At 35.5% G+C, this 20,942-nt stretch overlaps 1 protein-coding gene across 2 annotated transcripts in view; it reads right to left on the minus strand.

The window, feature by feature from the left end:
• The window catches only part of LOC309621848 (sodium channel and clathrin linker 1-like), a 121,719-nt gene extending 101,863 nt beyond the window's left edge, over window positions 1–19,856 (minus strand). For both annotated transcript variants that reach the window (XM_082409176.1, XM_082409175.1), the window contains exons 1-4: window positions 18,666–19,856; window positions 14,686–14,777; window positions 5,081–5,258; window positions 2,079–2,177 (exon numbers count right to left, since the gene is read on the minus strand). In XM_082409176.1, the coding sequence (XP_082265302.1) occupies window positions 2,079–2,177; window positions 5,081–5,258; window positions 14,686–14,777; window positions 18,666–18,677 (381 nt within the window). In that variant the 5' untranslated portion in view covers window positions 18,678–19,856. The remainder of the gene's footprint in view (window positions 1–2,078; window positions 2,178–5,080; window positions 5,259–14,685; window positions 14,778–18,665) is intronic.
• Between the last annotated feature and the right edge of the window lie 1,086 nt (window positions 19,857–20,942).

Here is a 20,942-nt window from a genome sequence, read left to right on the forward strand (position 1 = left end):
ATATGTAGGAAAGCATATTAATGTAAATATTACAGTAAAAATGAAAACAGGAATTTCTGCTTTTGCTAATTCATCTATCTGACAAAATATCAAATTAAAAATTACAACCAAGGCTTTTTGAAGAAGTGGCTGGCTGATTCTAGGTCTGAGGCAAGGAAAGTACAAGATGAGAAATATCATTTATCCAGGAAAACTAGAGAGACAAATTGAGAATAAAAGTGAAGACTGATGGCAATGAATCATGAAATAAAAAAATAAAAATGAATCCATCATAACAAAGGGGGCAGGACTCTAGCCCTTACCAAAAAATAACAGCTAATAAATGTATAGAGAGATTGACAGAATTAGAATTTCTAATTACCCCATATATTTATTTATTTTAGACAAGGATTATCAATGGATGATAAAACCACTGGATGAAAGATTTTGGTGGAAAAGGATAGCTGCATGGTCTTCAAGTAACTTCCCCAATTATTTATAAAGTATACAATGGAAAGATCTGGTCTGAACACCTTAATCATGTGGCCAAGCTTAGAATCACCAATGTACAACTGACATTACAGCTTCCTGATGCGATGAAGTGGGATGTAGGTATACATATCACTCTGCCAGAAATGACCTGAATCTAATCAAAACGAAACAGTCACATGAATCCAAATGTGGACTATTCTGAAGGATTCTACAAAGGATTCTTGTCATATACAAAGGAAGGCAGGGGACTGGGTTAAATTGACGGAGACTACAGAGACGTGGTAGTCAAATACAATGATGCATAAACATGGATTGGATCCTGAATTTTAAAGACCAAACAGCTACAAACAATAGTTTGGGAAATTCGAGTGTGGATTGAAGTAATGTTGATTTTTTTTAAGACATGGTAATTGTGGTGTGGTTGTGTAGCAAAATGTCCTTTTTCTGGGGAAACAGATGACAAGATGAAGTGTCATGAGGCCTGCAGCCTATGTCTGAATGTTTGGCAAAAGGGAAGAGTGTGTATGTAACATAAAGAGAGATGGAATGGGTGTAGCAAGACACTAAGAGTTTTCTGGGTGAGAGGTAAATAAGTGTTCATTATACAGCTCTTTCCTTTTTATGGGTTTGAAAATTTCTAAAAATAAAAAAAATACTAAATTCACGATAAACAATTTCTCATAGTGATTGAGAGTAGAGCTCATCTGCAACCCAGTTCTGCTACTTCCTAGAGGTGGAACCCTAAGCAAGTTAGTTAACTACTCTGCTTTCCAGTTTTTTCATCTTTAAAATGGGTTTTTGTGGTTTCTTCCTCCTAAACTCACTTTACACTTTTTAACTTTACCACACCACTTATGAATTAATTCATATCCACACCAGAGGAAAAGGCAAATAAATGTATGTCTTCCCTCTCTCTTTATATGAAAGCAAACTTATATTTCCAAGACAGTTTTAACTTTCATAAGGCTTGCAATTCAAACTAAGAAACAACTCATTGCTTTAACACAAAAAAATAAGATTTAGTCTTGATAGTGGAATTGCAAACAACACAATTCACAAATCATATAGGTATCTGCATGATGCGATTGAAACAATGCTGGGCTCAGTATAGCAAGCAGAAGTTGTGAGTCTAAGTTCTGGCTTTAATTAGTGTACAATTTTGAGTGAGCCAATAACCTCTCATGGGTTTCAGCTTCATTACAAATAAAATAAGAGGTTAAAGCAGATTTCTCTGGTACTCCAGTCCGAAGATACTCTAAGATACTGCAAGTAACAGTAGGTTTTCTTCTCTTGCTTCTTATATGTTCTAAGTTTCTTTTTGACCCTTCTTCTTTACATCATACTTCAGGTGTGTTAATCTTCACTATATTCCTAGCCTAAATCTCTCTCCTTCCCACTTGCCCTATCCCCTACCTCTACCTCACACTGGCACTAATGTTAGGGGCTACTATCATGAGATGATTTTTACTTGAAATTTAGCACAATTGATACAATCAGCTGACAATTAATTAGCTAGGTCCACAAGGCAAAAACTCAGGTAGTATCTACTCTTAAGCTGTGAAATTCTGTAAAATTTTGAATTTTAAATATAATTAAAACCCCCTTACTTCCTTCCTGGTTCTTATGGCAGCATCTTGCACAAGCCGAGAAACTGTTTCTTTCATTTTCTCTATATCTTCTTCTTTTTGCTTCTCCTCAAGCAGAGCCTTCAGAAAATAATAATTTGATGTTATCATAGGTCACATCGTTATTAATAGAGATTATATAATAAATGGGTAAAAACCTATCCACTAATCACTTTCTTGAAAGCATACCTCTTATGCGAAACTTCTGAGACATCTCCACTTTGAGATCTTGCCTAAGTTATGAATGATATTTATTTTCCTTAACGTCCTCACCTGACCTTGTCCTAACTAAAAATTTATTCTTTTCCTTTGATATTTGTTTCAGTCAGTACCATCACTCTTCTAATCTCTATGGCTTGGAATTTAGGATTATTTTTTAATTTTCTTTCTCCTTTATTCCCTATGTAAAATAAATAATCAAATCTAAATATTATATTCTTGGAAAAATCTCTTAGATTTCCCTTTCTTTCCATTATTTGGTTTTATTCAAATTATGTCCCTTGTCACCTCATACCTCCATCACTGTAGACACCACCTACTTCCTCTCCAGGAAATTTCTAACCAACCAATCATTCTCATCTCACCTAAAAAATACTCTTATAAGCCTAGTTCTGTTGTCAGTCACATCCCATTTCTTTGCTTCCCTGTGGAGCAGAACTCCTCTAAAGTCTGCACTTGCTCATTTCCAAAACTTTCTGTTGTGTTCACTCTAATCAGGCTTTCACTGTCCATGATCTCTATACTGCTGACCCATGAGAGTCAATTTTGCGTAATTATTTTATTGATCTGTCAAGCAGCACTTGAGATAATGGATTACTTTCTTTTCCTTGTTTTACCTTCTTTACTTGGCTTTTAGCACACCCTAGTATTGGTTTTCCTCTTAACTCACTGATTATTCCTTTTGAGTCTGCAATGCCATTTCTTCCTCTTCTCCTGAACCTCTTTATTACTGAACTACCCAAGTCTTAGTCCTTGGTCCTTTTCTCTATCCACATCCACCCCTTGGTGGTCTAATCCAATCTCGCGGTTTTAAATACCATTTGTATGCTGACAAGTCCCAAGTTTACATCTCTAGTTCAAATATCTTCCTGAGCCTGGAACTCCTCCAATTTTAGGTTTGAATGAATCTTTTTTCTTTTTTTTATAAATATCATTACAGAGTAAGTGGGTCTGTGTTCTGATCCCACTATCTTGCAAAGATACCATACACATTCCTATCTCTGTTTTTGTTGTTTAATATATTTCCTCCTACTTAAATAGGTAAGCTAGGGAGAAGTAATAGCTGTTCTGATATAACAATCTTGTCATGGAGAATAGGACAATGGGGAAAAGGGAAGTTTCATAAGAAACTATGGTAAGGTTGTGCTTCATACCTGTTTGCATGATTGGTTAAGAGAACTTCTTGACTTCTTGGAACAAGCAACTGAAGGTGGGAACCCTCTGGCAATTAAGCAATAAGTCAAGAGGGAACTTAATACTGTAGCCATAAACAGGCAATTTACGATTCAAGTCCAATTTGTGGACTTGAGACTTGGATGAGAAGATTTAAGGGACAGGAATGAGTATTATTACTACTACCTTCTCTGTCCACTGTGCTCCACACAAAATATTCATCTTTACGACCTGATGTTAAGAACGCTCATAGGCTTTGGAGGAGAGAGAGAAACAATTCTGCCCTGCTCTTAATTTTTCTAGTTAACTTAGGCGTTTAGAGGAATTCCCAAGCATATTATGTATTTTGTGCCTTTCATCCATTCTAAAAGATCACAGAAGGGAATAGTATCTGAAAGGTATAAAAAGCACCTTAGCATTCTCACAGCTTAGATTTGGATAATTATTTCTTTTTTATTTCTTAGTAGCTTCTTAACATGCAACTTATAGCTTGTTTTGTTTTTAATATTTCTCTTGGAAAACCATCTATCATGTAAAAAAGAAAACATAAATAAAACAACGTTTTTCCTTTGTAATCCCCATACGTCCCAGTGGAGTACTATGCATATACTAGGAATTCAATAAATATTGATTAAATGAAATAATAATTTAATGATTGCTTCGTAAGGGAGCCAGCAACATTAAAAACAAACCTATCGGGGCTTCCCTGGTGGCACAGTGGTTAGGAATCCACCTGCCAATGCAGGGGACACGGGTTCGTGCCCCGGTCCGGGAAGATCCCACATGCCACGGAGCAACTAAGCCCGTGCGCCACAACTACTGAGCCTGCACGTCTGGAGCCTGTGCTCCGCAACAAGAGAGGCCGCGACGGTGAGAGGCCCGCGCACCGCGATCAAGAGTGGCCCCCGCTCGCCGCAACTGGAGAAAGCCCTTGCACAGAAACAAAGACCCAACACAGCCAAAAATAAATAAATTAATTAATTTTAAAAAAAAAACCTATTTTGTGACTTCTAAACTAAATACCATTAAATGAAAGTGGTAAAAGACAAAAGATGTGATATGTGGTAGCACAGTAATCACAATTATTAGAGGGTTAAAAAAAAAAGAGCAGTGACATGAAGGCTCCAGTTAATAAATCTTTATAGTTAATTTAATTCCTGTCAATTAAGCTTCTGCTCTATTAGAGTAATTGTGTAAGTAATGAAGGCGAAATAAAGATTAATAAGATCCATCTGATTCAAGTGACTAAAATATAGAGTATACATACTGCAGTAAGTAACAGATTTTTTTTAAAAAGTATAAAGACTACAGGGGATGAAGATTAGTTACACAAGGATTGGCGACATAAAAAACGTCTAATGAAAGTTTTAGGAGAGGGTTGACATTTTATCATATTTTATGATGTTAAGTCTTAACATCAAGAATGTATCAATAGTATGTCTATTAATGGTGAGCAATTTCATTTTTATGCGTTAATTCTGTAGTTACTGATTCCTTTACTATCAGGTCATATGAGGGAATGTTCAGTATTTCATTGTTTTATTTATTATCTATTTATTATTATTTATAAACATGGTTACTAGTTTTCTTACCTGATTTTTTTGAAGGTTAGCTTCTTCTAGGAGTTGCATGCTATTTCTGGCTCTTACAATAGCTTCGTATTTCTTATTTTCTAATTCATAGCACTTTGCTTGTAAGTCTCTGGTCTGTTTTTCCAAATGTATTTTTTCTGCTCTTAATTGGGTAGCTTCTTGGATTGTCACACATAACCTAAAAATTAATAGTAACGTTGAGAAAGTTAAATATTTTTAAAAGGGAGGGAGATAGGAGATTTACAGAGCATCTATTACAGGACAGGCATTATTCCAGTTACTTTCACATGTATCTTCTCATTTGATTCACACAAAAGTTCTGTAAAGTACGTTTCATTATTTCCATTTAAAAAAATAACAAACAGACCCAGAGAGCTTAAACATTTAATTAAGGTCATATGAATAATGAGCAGTGGGGCTTAGACTGAGCCTAGATATTCTGACTCTGATTATGTTACATTTTCTACACTTTCTTACTTATGTTAACTCATACTGTCTTATACAGTTACATGACAGTGTTATAAAGCAAATCCTTAAAGAATAAGTTGTTCTTTCTATATGGTCTTTTTGTCTTTTAGTTTTTTGCTTGGCTCCCCTTTACTACTCTCTACCCAGGTAACCCATGTTAATTTACTAATGTATATCTCTGAATATTTTTCTCCATGTTCACAAAATCATATGTATGATTTTTATATACATACACATATACACAAAAATATACATACACTGTATATACACATCAATCCATAGGTTTTTAAACACAATTTTTCATGTTATAAAAATTAAGATCACAGTATATACCCTTTTCTGCACTTGCTTTTTTTATTCAATAACACCTTGTAAAAATCCCCTCAAGCAATACATCCAGAAGCTCTTTCCTTTCCTAGTCTGACGGATGCAACTTCTCCTCACTGTTAATTTGTATCTCCCTAATTACTGGAGAGTTTAGGCCTATTTTAAAAGTTTGTTAGCCACGTGAATTGTCTTTCAATTTCCTCCTCATATCCTTTGCCTACTTTTTCCTGATGGCTTATTAACTTTGCTTGTTCCTTTATAAGAACTTTTTGAATATTAACATATTTAACCCTCAGTCTGTTCTGTACGCTGCAAATATTTTTTTCCAAATCTACTTTTTTGTTGTGGCCTATTGACTCTATTTAGGAAATCTTTATTACACTAAAAATGCTCACTTGAATACAGCTAAATTTGACTATTTTTTTCAACATCTGGGATTTCAGTTTTTATAAAGATGATCTCGTTTATCCATAGATGGTTAATGTAAGCTCCTAGATTTCCTCAAAAAAATGTTATGCCTTTAATATTTTTGCCTGTAAATCTTTAATCAATCTGGAATTTACTTCTGAATGCGCTATAAGACAGGGTCCAATTTAACTTTCTTCCAGATTGATAGCCAGTTGTATGAGTACCATTAGTAACTGATGAACTGAAATAACCCCTTATACCTAAAATGTGCAAATATCATGATTTACTTATAGATTGTCATGATCCACTGATCTATTTGTCTAGTCTAGGCCCAAGTCATATTAACTTGATTATAGTGGCTTTATAACATGTTCTGATATGTTCTGGTAAGACAGTTCTTCCCTTGCATTACATATGTTTCTTTGTTTTGTTTCAGGCATTTCTTTTCTAAGTGGTGGCATGAGAAGCCATAATGAACATAACTGTATTTTCATTGTCACCCTTGCATTTCCCAGCTTTTGCATCACACATTTAGCTGTCCTATTATTTGCCATATTTAGGTTTATTAAGGTTGTACCTCTTTCAAAATGGTGATTTTTTTTTTCACTACATAAGGTCCCTCTTTATTCTATTTACTGCTTTTACCATTAAACCCTACCTTATGTAATATTAATATTGTCATTCTTGCTTTCCTTTTGTTTACAGTTGTTAATATTCTCCACTAACACCTTTATTTTAAATTGAAAACAAATCTTCATCTTTCCTTTCTTGATACCTTTGTTCTAGTTCATTTACTCTTTTAGGTATTTTCTAAAATAACACATTACTAGGCTTTAATCAAACTCTGCAGGTCTCTGCTTTTTAATGGAATACAGTCCTCTCATACTTTAATGATTTACATATATGACATTCTTCATTCCATCTTACTTTGGTTAAAGCACTGTGGTAGAAGAGGAAGCAATCTCTACCTCTCCCACAGAGGTATAGGACATCTGGCACTTTACTAGCATCGTTCACCCATTCATTTCACCATGGCCTCTTGGGGGCCAGGCAGAGGAGGTGACTCATGAAGGGTTTATGCCATCTTCATCTCCCAAGAGTCCATGTGTCTCAACAGGGCAAGCTTTGTTTAGGACTCTGTGAATTCCAATCTTCAGTCAAGGCACTCTGACACTCACCTCCAGGTTTCACACCCACACATGTCAGAAAAAGCCTTGCAACTAAAGGATTTACATGTATTTAACAGTGCATCAGCCACAGCAACCATGTGGCTCTGAAAAGTCACACTGGTGTTAGGGGTGGAGTTACAGGAAAGTAGATTCAGATCATCAGCTTCATAATTTAAAGGTTTCCATAATTTTATAACATAAAAGACGTATTACTCCTGTTATTATTCTCATAAAGCACTTACTTCTATATCCTCTACAGCCAAATCTTATATGAATCCTTTCTTTCAACTTACTAAAATTGGGCCAAGTTCCCGCTCTATAATAATAGCAACAACAATGATAATAGCAAACACTTGTAAGAACATTCTTTGTGCTAGGAACATTACATATGTTAAAGAAAACATAATCCTCAATATCTTCAATGATGCTATGAAATAGGTTATAGCATTAGCCTATGAGGTAGGATATGAGATTATATCATATAAATTATGAGGTAGGTTAAATCATTATATTTATTTTATAGATAGAGAAACTGAAGAACAAAAAGGGTAAGCAATGTGCCCAAGGTTATTGATCTAGTTACTTGTGAAGATGGAGTCTGAACTCAGTCAGTTTGGGTCCAGAGTCAGTGTTCCTAACAAATATGCTATGCTACCAAATAGAAACTTCCACCTAAGGATGTCCACTCTCACCACTATTATTCAACGCAGTTTTGGAAGTCCTAGCCACAGCAATCAGAGAAGAAAAAGAAATAAAAGGAATCCAAATTGGAAAGGAAGAATTAAAAATGTCACTGTTTGCAGATGACATGATACTATAGATAGAAAATCCTAAAGATGCCACCAGAAAACTACTAGAGCTAATAGATGAATTTGGTAAAGTTGCAGGATACAAAATTAATGCACAGAAATCTCTGGCATTCCTATACACTAATGAAGAAAAATCTGAAAGAGAAATTAAGGAAACACTCCCATTTACCATTGCAACAACAACAACAAAATACCTAGGAATAAACCTACCTAAGGAGGTAAAAGACATGTACTCAGAAAACTATAAGACACTGATGAAAGAAATCAAAGATGACACAAAGAGATGGAGAGATATACCATGCCCTTGGATTGGAAGAATCAACATTGTGAAAATGACTATACTACCCAAAGCAATCTACAGATTCAATGTAATCCCTATCAAATTACCAACAGCATTTTTCACTGAACTAGAACAAAAAATTTTACAATTTGTATGGAAACACAAAAGACCCCAAATAGCCAAAGCAATCCTGAGAAAGAAAAACGGAGCTGGAGGAATCAGGCTCCCTGACTTCAGGCTATACTGAAGCCTGAAGCTACACAAAGCTATACAAAGCTACAGTAATCAAAACAGTATGGCACTGGCACAAAAATAGAAATATAGATCAATGGAAGAGGACAGAAAGCCCAGAGATTAAACCCACACACCTATGGTCATCTAATCTATGACAAAGGAGACAAGAATATACAATGGAGAAAAGACAGTCTCTTCAATAAGTGGTTCTGGGAAACTGGACAGTTACATGTAAAAGAATTAAACTAGAACACTACCTAACACCACACACAAAAATAAACTCAAAATGGATTAAAGACCTAAATGTAAGACCAGACACTATAAAACTCTCACAGGAAAACAGGGAAGAACATTCTTTGACATAAATCACAGCAAGATCTTTTTTCACCTACCTCCTAGAGTAATGAAAATAAAAACAAAAATAAACAAATGGGACCTAATGAAACTTAAAAAGCTTTTGCACAGCAAAGAAAACCATAAACGAGATGAAAAGACAACCCTCAGAATGGGAGACAATATTTGCAAATGAAGCAGCTGACAAAGGATTAATCTCCAAAACATACAAACAGCTCATGCAGTTCAATATCAAAAAAACACACAACCCAATCAAAAAATGGGCAGAAGACCTAAATAGACATTTCTCCAAAGAAGACATACAGGTGGCCAAGAGGCACATGAAAAAATGCTCAACATCACTAATTATTAGAGAAATGCAGATCAAAACTACAATGAGGTATCACCTCACACGGGTCAGAATGGCCATCATCAAAAAATCTACATACAATACAGGCTGGAGAGGGAGTGGAGAAAAGGGAAGGAACCCTCTTGCACTGTTGGTAGGAATGTAAATTAATACAACCACTGTGGAAAACCGTATGGAGGTTCCTTTAAAAACCAAAAATAGAACTACCGTATGACCCAGCAATCCCACTACTGGGCATATACCCTGAGAAAACCATAATTCAAAAAGGCACATGCACCCCAATGTTCATTGCAACACTATTTACAATAGCCAGGTCATGGAAACAACCTAAATGTCCATCGATGGATGAATGGATAAAGAAGATGTGGTACATATATACAATGGAATATTACTCAGTCATAAAAAGGAACAAAACTGGGTCATTTGGAGAGATGTGGATGGACCTAGAGTCTGTCATACAGAGGGAATTAAGTCAGAAAGAGAAAACACAAATATCGTATATTAATTCATACATGTGCAATCTAGAAAAATGGTACAGATGAACCTATTTGCAGGGCAGGAATAGAGACGCAGATGTAGAGAATGGACGTGTGGACATGGTGGGGGGAGGTGGGGGATGGATGAACTGGGAGAATGGGATTGACATATATACACTACTATGTGTAAAACAGATAGCTAGTGGGAACCTGCTGTATGGTGCAGGGAGCTCAGCTTGGTGCTCTGTGGTGACCTAGATTGGTGGGATTGGGGGTGGGGTGGGAGGGAGGTCCAAGAGAGAGGGAATATATGTATACATATAGCTGATTCATACAGCAGAAACTAACACAACATTGTAAAGCAACTATACCCCAATGAGAAAAAAAAAAGAGGGGCTTCCCTGGTGGCGCAGTGGTTAGGAATCCGCCAGCCAATGCAGGGGACACGGGTTCGTGCCCTGGTCCGGGAAGATCCCACATGCCGCGGAGCAACTGGGCCCGTGAGCCACAACTACTGAGCCTGCGCGTCTGGAGCCTGTGCTCCGCAACAAGAGAGGCCGCGGTAGTGGGAGGCCCGCGCACCGTGATGAAGAGTGGCCCCCGCTCGCCGCAACTGGAGAAAGCCCTCGCACAGAAACGAAGACCCAACACAGCCATAAATAAATAAATAAATTTAAAAAAAAAAAGAAAAAAAAAAGAAACTTCCACCTAAATTACACCGATTCAGATCTATGTATCTATCTATAACTACATAGCAAGGCACTGTTATTTCAAGTTAAGTTGGTGGTGAGAAAACATACCAAAACCCAGGGTACTGAAGGAAAGTTTGCATATTGAACATTATCACCCCCCAGACTCTTTCTTCAGGATTTGGAATACACTCAGGCTTGTGCACTTCCATTCCCAGCCCACGTCAAAAGACTGATGGATCCTACTCTGGAGAAACTGGCTCAAGAAAGAGTACCCTCAGATTCTGATATCTGGGGACTGCCCAAGGAAAGAGTCAGCTCACTGCCTAAACATAATATAGTAAGTCTGCCAGACTATAAGCCCACCTATACATACCTACCTACCTATCTACTTTATGGTGTCTTATTTTTTTAAAAAATTGAGATATAATTGACATACAACACTACAGTCAACCCCCATATCTGTGGTTTCCACATTACAGGATTCAACCAACCAGACTGAAAATATTTTTTAAAAATTTCCGAAAAGTAAAACTTAAATTTGCTGTGCACCAGCAAGTATTTACATAGCATTTATATTGTATTAGTAAGTAATCTAGACATGATTTAAAGTATACAGGAGGATGTGCATAGGTTATATACAAACACTGTATCATTTTATATAAGGGACTTGAACATCCACGGATTTTGGTATCCACAGGGGTCCTGGATCCAAAACCCAGTGCATACTGAGGGACAGTTGTGTATTAGTTTCAGGCGTAAACATAATAATTCAGTATTTGCATATATTTTGAAATAATCACCACAATAAGTCAAGTTGATATCATCACATATACAATTACAATTTTTTTTCTTGTGATGAGAACTTTTAAGATCTATTCTCTTAGCAACTTTCAAATATACAATAGAGTATTATTAACTATAGTCACCATGCTGTATATTACATCCCCGTGATTCATTTCTTTTATAACTGGAAGTATGCACCTTTTGACCACCTTCATCTATTTCACCCACCCCTGCCCACTCCCTGCCTCTGGCAAACATCAATCTGTTCTCTGTATCTGTGAATTTGATTTTTAAAAACATGGACTGTTTCATGGATTTGAGTGTGGGTCATGATAATTTTCTTTGTATATTCCAGTTTTTAGTATATGTGCTGGTGAAGCAGGCACTTTGGTGTCTTATTTTTAAATATCAATGGATAGAAAGGATCACCAAGCCTTTGGAAGGAAGACAGACAGGCACAAAGAAAAAAGGAATGTTAGAGAAAGCAGAGACAATGCAGGTGGCAGAATAAAACCTTAAAAATATTTTCATATATTTTACTAAGAGATGATATAACATTTATACTAAGATACTATAGAAAAAGAAACATTCAGAGGATAAGAAATGGCTCTTTAAAAAATTTATGATAGCTAAAATAAAATATTCAACAAATGGTTAGTTAGAAGAAAATTTAAAGGAACCCCCAAGAAAGGAGAAAATACATGAAGAAATGGAAAATGGGAGAGAAAAAACAGGAAAATTAGGGAATCAATCCATTAGATCCAATATCCAACTAATATTATGCTAAAAGAAAAAATGAAAAAACAGAGAAAAAAAATTATTCAACAAAAAATCCCGAAAGTATTGCCAGAAGTGAAGAACATGAATTTCTATATTTAAATGTCCCCAGTAAAATGAATGAAGACGAATTCTTACTAAATGTGCACATCTGCAATTGTAGAATATTAACTGTGGAGGTCGTGGGTAGATGATCCCGCAAGTCTCTGGGACGGGGTCTGCGGGGGTGGGGGAACAGGTCAAACACACAAAGCAGGAATTTCGAATGACAAAGGAAATTTTTTTTTCTGCAGCTGGAAGCTAGATAATATGAGGAAAATGTCAACATTTTAAGGAAAAATGATTTAAAACCTAGGATTTCCAACCTACGATTCATTACTCACCCAAACTATCACCTTTAAAGGTAGAATAAAGATATTTCTAAACAATGTCTTAAAAAAATGTACCTTCTATGTGTACTCAGGAAGCTGAGGAAGAATGGTATCCGTTAAAATGGGAGCGGGGAGGGGGGGGGACAACAAATCACAACAAGGAAAGAACAATGGTTCGAATTCTTAGTCTTACTGGCATATTCTTACTTTGAAAGAAACACCAAATTAAAAAATATGAAGAGGTGGTTTAAAGCAATTCTGTTCATTTCACTCTGACCTTATTCAACAGAGCATATACAAATCAGCAGTCTTTCCCAGAGAACTGGCATTCCCTGGAGATAATTCCCAGTACCCGTGAATCATCTAAAAAGCAGGGAGGCAGAGGCTTTTTTTTGGAAGATGGGAGAAAATGATTTATGCTTCTTAGGTGTTTGTGGCATTTGAAAGGATCACAAATGATAATTTTATAAATAAATAATAAATATAATTTTAATAACTCAAATAGTAAGTATTTACTGAGGCCAAAGTGTCTGATTTTATGGAACAAAGATGACCATTAAAAACATAGCTTTTCCATAGCTAGTAGTTCCATTAAACAGGATATATTCATACCTAAAACACTGGCTGAACATTGCTTATAGACACATATCAACTACACTAATAATTCTGCTTTCTCTTATATAAAAATACAAGAGTTTTTTTAACTTTAAATTATAACTTTTTAAAATCATAATAGAAACAACATTAACTTAATAGCTCCAAAAGACAGCCAATGTAAAAATTTTCTTTTCAGAGGCAGCTAGCTGAATACTGAACTTTAAAAAATATCCTTAGATTTTCTTACGTATGCAATAATCTCTTTTTCGGAAGCTTTCAGTTAGGTTATATTATAACTTTATACTAAAAGCAGAAAAAAAAGCAACACAAATCTCAGAGCCTTCAGTACCAAAAAGACAACTTAAAGCACTGATGAACAACTTGATTCCTTATGAAATACTATCAGAATCAAAGGAACTGAAATTTACATATTCAGATTTCACTATTTCAAGTCTCTAGCATTTATTTTCATAGCACATAATGCTACTAAAATAACAAATGAAAAATCTACAACCACAGACTTTTCTCTAAGGTTAACAAAAAAGTTCAAGAAAGCAGTCAAATAATCATTCAACTGTTGAAAAGTTTAGAAAAATGCAAAACAAAACCCAAAAAACCCTAGCACTTAAAAATGACAACATCTTTCATCAGAATCTCAAGTTAGCAGTTAAAATCAATTAGTTCTGAACCCACTGTGAGCAAAGAAATTAGTTTTATTAGCATTTTGGAGAACAAGAAACAGAAGCTCAAAGACACTAATTTTTTTCTGAACAAAGAGTATTAGCCATGGATCTGTGACTAGAACTGAGATCTCAATTTTTGATGTCCTCAGATCAGTAAACTATTTCTGAGTGTAACAGATTCCAATCACAGAGTAGATTTTTCAGCTATAAACCATGTGATTTTATGTGCTGTAGTCACTGTATCTTTAATAGATTACAAATGACAATTTTCAAGTTCCTTAAGGGAATATCCAAAAAGGACTAGAAAACAACAACAAAAGATTCTAGAATGAACATCTGCATTAAGACAGCAATTAAAGACAAAGCTACAGAATATATTTAAAAAGTAGCCCAGACCTTCCAAGGTAACTGAAAATTTTTGTTCCATAAGACTCCAGGAAAAACATCTATAATGATTTCTCAAGTATTTCTCAGTAAGAAATGATTTTTCTATATAATTTTTACCCAACTTCGCTATTTTTTTTTCTGCTTTAAAATGAAAAGAACATTTCTGATTTGGGGATTAACTAAACTTGACTATTACTGTTTTGGAGAAAAGGCAAAGACAAAAATGATCTTTGAATATATGTTCAAAACACATGTTCAATCTTTTGAATATGATTTTTTTAATAAACAATGTCCAGCAAACCAGATTTTAAACCTATGATTATAGTTTGTTTAGCATTTATAAAATATATATTCTAGATGATATCATAAATCATAAACAAACTCTAATGTGGAATAACTTTTGAAGCTTATAGACAAAGCTAGATGTATTTAGCAATTTACCTTGTTTCTGATTGTTTTATACTAGATTGTAATTGCTGTAAGCGCCTATCTGATGCTTCCTCTCTTCCTTGGGCAGACACCATATCCTCCTCCTAGAAAATAAAGAAACTGGATGCTTACTTTTAGTTTGTAAAAATTCAATACATCATTAAACAGCATAAAGAAAACAGTTCACTCTGTAAAGTTACTATATTGCTAGAATTTCATATGTAAGTTTAAAGCAATATTACTTTGGAAACAAACCATGCATATACTAAAAAAGGGGGAGGAGAACCTCACTATCAATTCTATATTAGTAAAACAAAAATCAAAACAGTCACTGCGTATGGATTTCTATCAATATTCCAACTATTTCTATAGCGCAAGTCTAAAACAACAACACAGGGATTTGTTTTGCAGATAATGTCCTCAGAATATGTTCTCTTAGCTAGGTTATGCTGCATTCCATTATAGTCATAGGATATTTCTACTTTAAATAGTGACGCTTTAAAATAAATTAATAGGTTTTATTTGTATCATCTCAAAAAAAAATTTCCTGTTCATCCTATCCTACTTTTTGTTGTGTTCTTCTATTGGCTTTTAGCTGTATCTCTTTGAATTATTTTTTGGTGGTTGCTCTAGAGATTGTAATTTGAATCTTTAACTTATCCCAATTTATTTAGTTAATATTAATTCAGAGAAAACACTGGAACCTTGCTACAGTGTATTTATTACCATGAAACATCCTAGGTTTTACTGCCTTTGTTGTCATACACTGTATGTGCATACTTTATAAATCCAGTCAAGTCTTTTAAGGTATTGACAAGAGAAAAGAAAACATAAATTATGTACATGTATTATTTCATATTTACAACTCCTGTTGCTCTTAATTTCTTCCTATATCTGAGTTGTCACCTGGTGTCATTTCCTTTCAGCCTAAAGAATTTCCTTCAGCAGTTTTTGAAGGACAGCTCCACTAAGCGACAAAATTTCCCAGTTTTTCTTTACCTGAAAATGCCTTTATTTTGCCCTCATTTTTTTTTCTTTTTTTCTTTTTTTTTTTAAACATCTTTATTGAAGTGTAATTGCCTTACAATGGTGTGTTAGCTTCTGCTTTATAACAAAGTGAATCAGTTATACATATACAATACGTTCCCATATCTCTTCCCTCTTGCATCTCCCTCCCTCCCACCCTCCCCATCCCACCCCTCTAGGTGGTCACAAAGCACCGAGCTGATCTCCCTGTGCTATGCTTGCCCTCATTTTTGAAGTACAGTTCCACCGGACATAGAATTATTTATTTATTTATTTATTTATTTATTTATTTTTGGCTGCGTTGGGTCTTCGTTGCTGTGCGCAGGCTTTCTCTAGTTGCAGTGAGCAGGGGCTACTCTTTGTTGCAGTGCACGGGCTTCTCATTGCGGTGGCTTCTCTTGTTGTGGAGCACAGGCTCTAGGCACGTGGGCTTCAGTAGTTGCGGAGCATGGGCTCAGTGGTTGTGGCTCTCAGGCCCTAGAGCACGCAGGCTTCAGCAGTGGTGGCATGTGGGCTCAGTAGTTGCGGCGCGCGGGCTCCAGGGCGAGTGGGCTCAGTAGTTGTGGCTCGCGGGCTCTAGAGCTCAGGCTCAGTAGTTGTGGCACACGGGCTGAGTTGCTCTGCAGCATGTGGGATCTTCCCGGACCAGAGATTGAACCCGCGTCCCCTCCACTGGCAGGCGGGTTCTTGACCACTGCGCCACCAGGGAAGTCCCTGGACATAGAATTCTTAATGAGCATTTTTTTCCGTCAGCACTTCAAATATATTACTTCAGTGTTTTCTGCTTCCACAATTTTTTGATGAGAGGTTAGCCATTATTCTTAACTCTGTTCCCTGTTCATATCATTTTTCTGTTGCTGCTTTCAAGTTTTCTCTGTATAATTGGCTGTCAGTGTTGTCATGATGTGTTTAAAGTGATTTTCTTTGTGTTTATCATACTAAGGGTTCACTGAGTTTCTTGGATCTGCTAATCTTTTCCACCAAATTTTGGAAGTTTTCAGCCATTATTTCTTTAAACATCTTTTCTGCCCCCTACTTCTGCAATTCCAATTACACTTCGATTGGCTTGCTTCATATTGTCCCACAGATCTCTGAGGTCCTGTTCATTTTTCTTTCATCTTTTAAACTCTATTCTTTGAACAGGAAAATTTCTATTGATCTGCTTTAAAGTTCATTGATTATTTCTTCAGCTCACTCCAATTAATTTTTGAGCCCATCTAATGAAATTTTTATTTGGGTTGCTGTACTTTTAAACTCTAGAATTTCTATTTTTAAAATTATTTTCTAGTTCTCAATTAAACATTCTCTATCCATTCCTTCACTAAAATCTTATTTTACTCTAATTTAAAAATAGATTTTCTTTAATTCCATGAACATGTTTATAATAGCTTATTTGAAGCCTTTGCCCGCTAAATCCAACAGCTAAATCCAAACTCAATGAAAATGAGTTTCTATCAACTTCTTCTTCCTCCCCATCCCCCACCAGTCATACTTTGGTGTCTAGTAAGTTTTGATTGAAAACTGGATAATAAAGATAATGAATCACAGTTTCTCTGGATTCTGTTTTGTTTTTTCGAAGATTATTAGCTTTTTTTGTTCAGTTAGGCAATTCTCTTACCTAGATTCAAACTCTGAAGTGTGTCCCCCACAGTGTGCAGCAGCTGGCATCTGTGATGCGTTCTTATTTCTTTCCACTGTTGCTCTTCTAACTAGGCTCCCAGGGAACTCACTGTGCCTGCATAATTTGAGGATCCGTCAAGATTTGGGCAGAGGTAGGGCTCCTCCTCTTTGTGGCTTTGTTGCTCTTACAGATTCCCCTGTAATTTCCAAATGCTCTGCCAGCTTTGGGTTCTGTCCACTAATACTTCAAACATTGATGCTTCAGCTTTTGGCTGCTCAAGTTGCACACATCTCGGGAATGCACTCAATTATAAAAAGCAGCAAAACCTAAACATCTAGTTCCATATAGCTCTATCTTTCAAGAGTAGATGTCTCTCAGGTCTCTGCCAACTTTTTCACTGGGTTTCCTGGGGACCCTCTCCAGCTCCCATAAGCATAGTTTGGTTGTCAGCCATGGATTTGGTCAGAGTTAACATTCAGAATTTGGGTCTCAATTTTTTCTGTGTGTGGTTCTCTTGCTGCCAATATTTCTTCTTTAAATTTTCAACTGCTTTTCTAGTCCTAAACTTTGATCTTGGGCACTACTATAAGAGCATATAAAGCTTTTGTTTTCTGAAGCCATAGCTGTGGGAATTAAGGAGAACTTTCAGGTCAGAAAGTTAAAAACTCATAATTCTTATCTCTTTCAGTGACTGTTTTTGGGTGCTCTGCAGTGTTTCAAAAAAATTTTATCCAATTTTTATAACTATTATTATTATCTATGAGAAGGTTTGCATAAGCCTTTCACAAGTCTACCATTATTGGAAATCTATAACCAACTTTTACAGACTAGGAAATAAGTCTTAGAAAAGTCACACACCTAGTAAGTACCAGAGTTAGAATTTTAATAATTAGATCCATCTAAATCTAAAGCCTGACCTTTCCTTGACACCTTCTTGAAACTTCCCCATTACATGTAAAAAGAACCAATCTTTTATGCCAATAAATAACACAAAATGTAGTATTAAACAAAACGTAGGATTAAATACTCCTTTTCCATCTACATATAACCAACAAACTAAAACTTGATCTTACATTAACATGCATTTCAGTAATGATGTGTTTATGGATGATTATGATATTGTGACGTTTATTGACTTAGGGTACAGTGAATAGAAATAAAGTTATTTCAAATGTTACAATTTAGCTTCCTAATTTCATATTTCATATTTTGAGGACAATAAAATGATTAATTCATTTTCCAGCAATCCTCTTTAACACCTAATCCAAAACAGATCAACAATAAAATACATAGAAAACAAAGCTACAGGCATCTGCATCCAGCTGCCTTAGAAAAAGGAAGATACCTTCTTTTGCATCTGTTCTTGAAGATCTTCAGTCACTTTAGTTAACTCTTCCACTTTTGCTGCTGCAACTCTCAGATCTAACTTGGCTTGCCTAAAATACAAAGTAAATTAACAAACACTGTTTTCATAGACCATAAATTTTTTTTAAATTAGAAATCTAAATTTGGTAAAATCAGTACCAACCACGATACACCTAAAAATGAATGTAAGGGATAAATACTGAAAGATTCCTTTATGTCGAAGAGTGTGAAGATGAAAAAATATAGCTGAAGAGATGAGTACAAAGTGGGAATCATTAATACTTTACTTGGATAAATTACGCTTTATACTCAAATAATTCAATAGATTTCATGAAGAACTTTATCATCTTGATAAATTACCTAACAAGAATGTCAGTGCATTAAGCAGAATATAGTTATGTCTATAATTTCCTGAACAGAGTTAGCGAAATATCACTGATTGGCCTTTCTATGAAAATGAACCTCGGTTTCAACACCTTGATCATTCCTTAAACACCAGAAGTCTGTATTATATAATCACTTAACATAATGAACTGAAACATTTGTCTCAAGATGGTCTAATATTTACTTTCTTCTGAGACTGAAGCTGCAAAGGACAAGTTTTTGAATGTTCTAGTAGTATCAAATAAGTTTCAATATCTTCTTGACTCCCCATAGAAAAAGATTTTAGAATAAAAAAATAAGACTTTCTGAATCAGAAAAAACGATTTTTAATATTATACCAATTAAACACTACGTGTAAATACAGAACATGTGGATTATGGAAAAAAAATACAGTTTTAGGAAGGAAGGTACTTTAGTGTAGGAACTGCCCATACTTGTTTCCTAATTATATTTTATGTATGTATTATAAATATAAATCATATTAGTGCTGTTGAACCTAAAGAAATTATTTGATGCAAAACTCACAGCAAATGTTACTTCATTACTTTTGACTCTAACAATATTTATAATTACATAATTGGTTAGCATAAAAACAGGAAATAAAAATCTAAGAGCTAAAATGTATCAGGTAGTTATTAGGTTCCAGGAACTGTCCTAAATGCTTTGTAAACATCGTTTCACTTAACACAATACCTGTAAATAAGTACTTTTATTATATCAAACTGAAGTCAAAAGAGTGAGGGTGACAGGTTTGCCAACTTGCCCAAGGATTCACAAACAAGAATGAAATTGGGGGCTTCCCTGGTGGCGCAGTGGTTGAGAATCTGCCTGCTAATGCAGGGGACACGGGTTCGAGCCCTGGTCTGGGAAGATCCCACATGCTGCGGAGCAACTGGGCCCGTGAGCCACAACTACTGAGCCTGCGCTTCTGGAGCCTGTGCCCCGCAACGGGAGGGGCCGCGATAGTGAAAGGCCCGCGCACCGCGATGAAGAGTGGCCCCCGCTTGCCACAACTAGAGAAAGCCCTCGCACGAAACGAAGACCCAACACAGCCAAAAATAAATAAATAAATAAAGTAGCTATTTAAAAAAAAAAAAAAGAATGAAATTGGTATTTAAACCAAGTCCTCTATGATATACTGTCCACCAGAAAAAGTGATACCAATAATATTTCATAAGATTAAGCACTTAAGAATATGCTTTGCTTTAAATGAATCCAATTTATAAAAATCTGAGTTTATTAGGCATAAATTTTTTCTACTTGCAAAATGATTCACCAAATGACAAAACAAAAACAACTCCAAAACCACCTTACACTAATGCATGCAAAATCTAAGCTTAGAGACAATTTCAGGAGTGCATCTACTATATGAATCAATCAACAAATCTACCAGTTATAAAATTCCATATATTGTAAAAAGAAAAACTTAAGGAGTAAGATTTTATATAGTAATGCTAAAACTGAGCAACTTCTGAATAAGCATAGCACCCACTGTGACTTGGCTTTCTTGCCTTCAGAAAGGGGATAATAATGCTTATTCTACTTATGTCATGGGGTTGCTGAAAACCTCAAAGTAGATAATGTACATTAAAGTGCACTGTTAAGTGTAAACAAATGTAAGATCAGAGCATGATTAAAGAAAAAAATTGTTAGAGCCACAGTGGGAATGAGGTGCAAATATGGGAGAATCCTAGGGTCAGGAACCCAGTTCTGTCACTAACCAGTGATGTGGCTTAATGCATATTCACTTGACACAAGACTGTCTCAGTGGTCTCATCTCCAACAACGGGGAGGTGGATAAGATAATCTGCCCGAACAAAAATTCTATAGTAGATGGTTTCCTGATTTCTATCTAATCTGCCTAACGATTCTA

Source organism: Balaenoptera borealis (assembly GCF_965194805.1).
Source record: "Balaenoptera borealis genome assembly, contig: HAP1_SCAFFOLD_1069, whole genome shotgun sequence".
Lineage (NCBI taxonomy): Eukaryota > Metazoa > Chordata > Mammalia > Artiodactyla > Balaenopteridae > Balaenoptera > Balaenoptera borealis.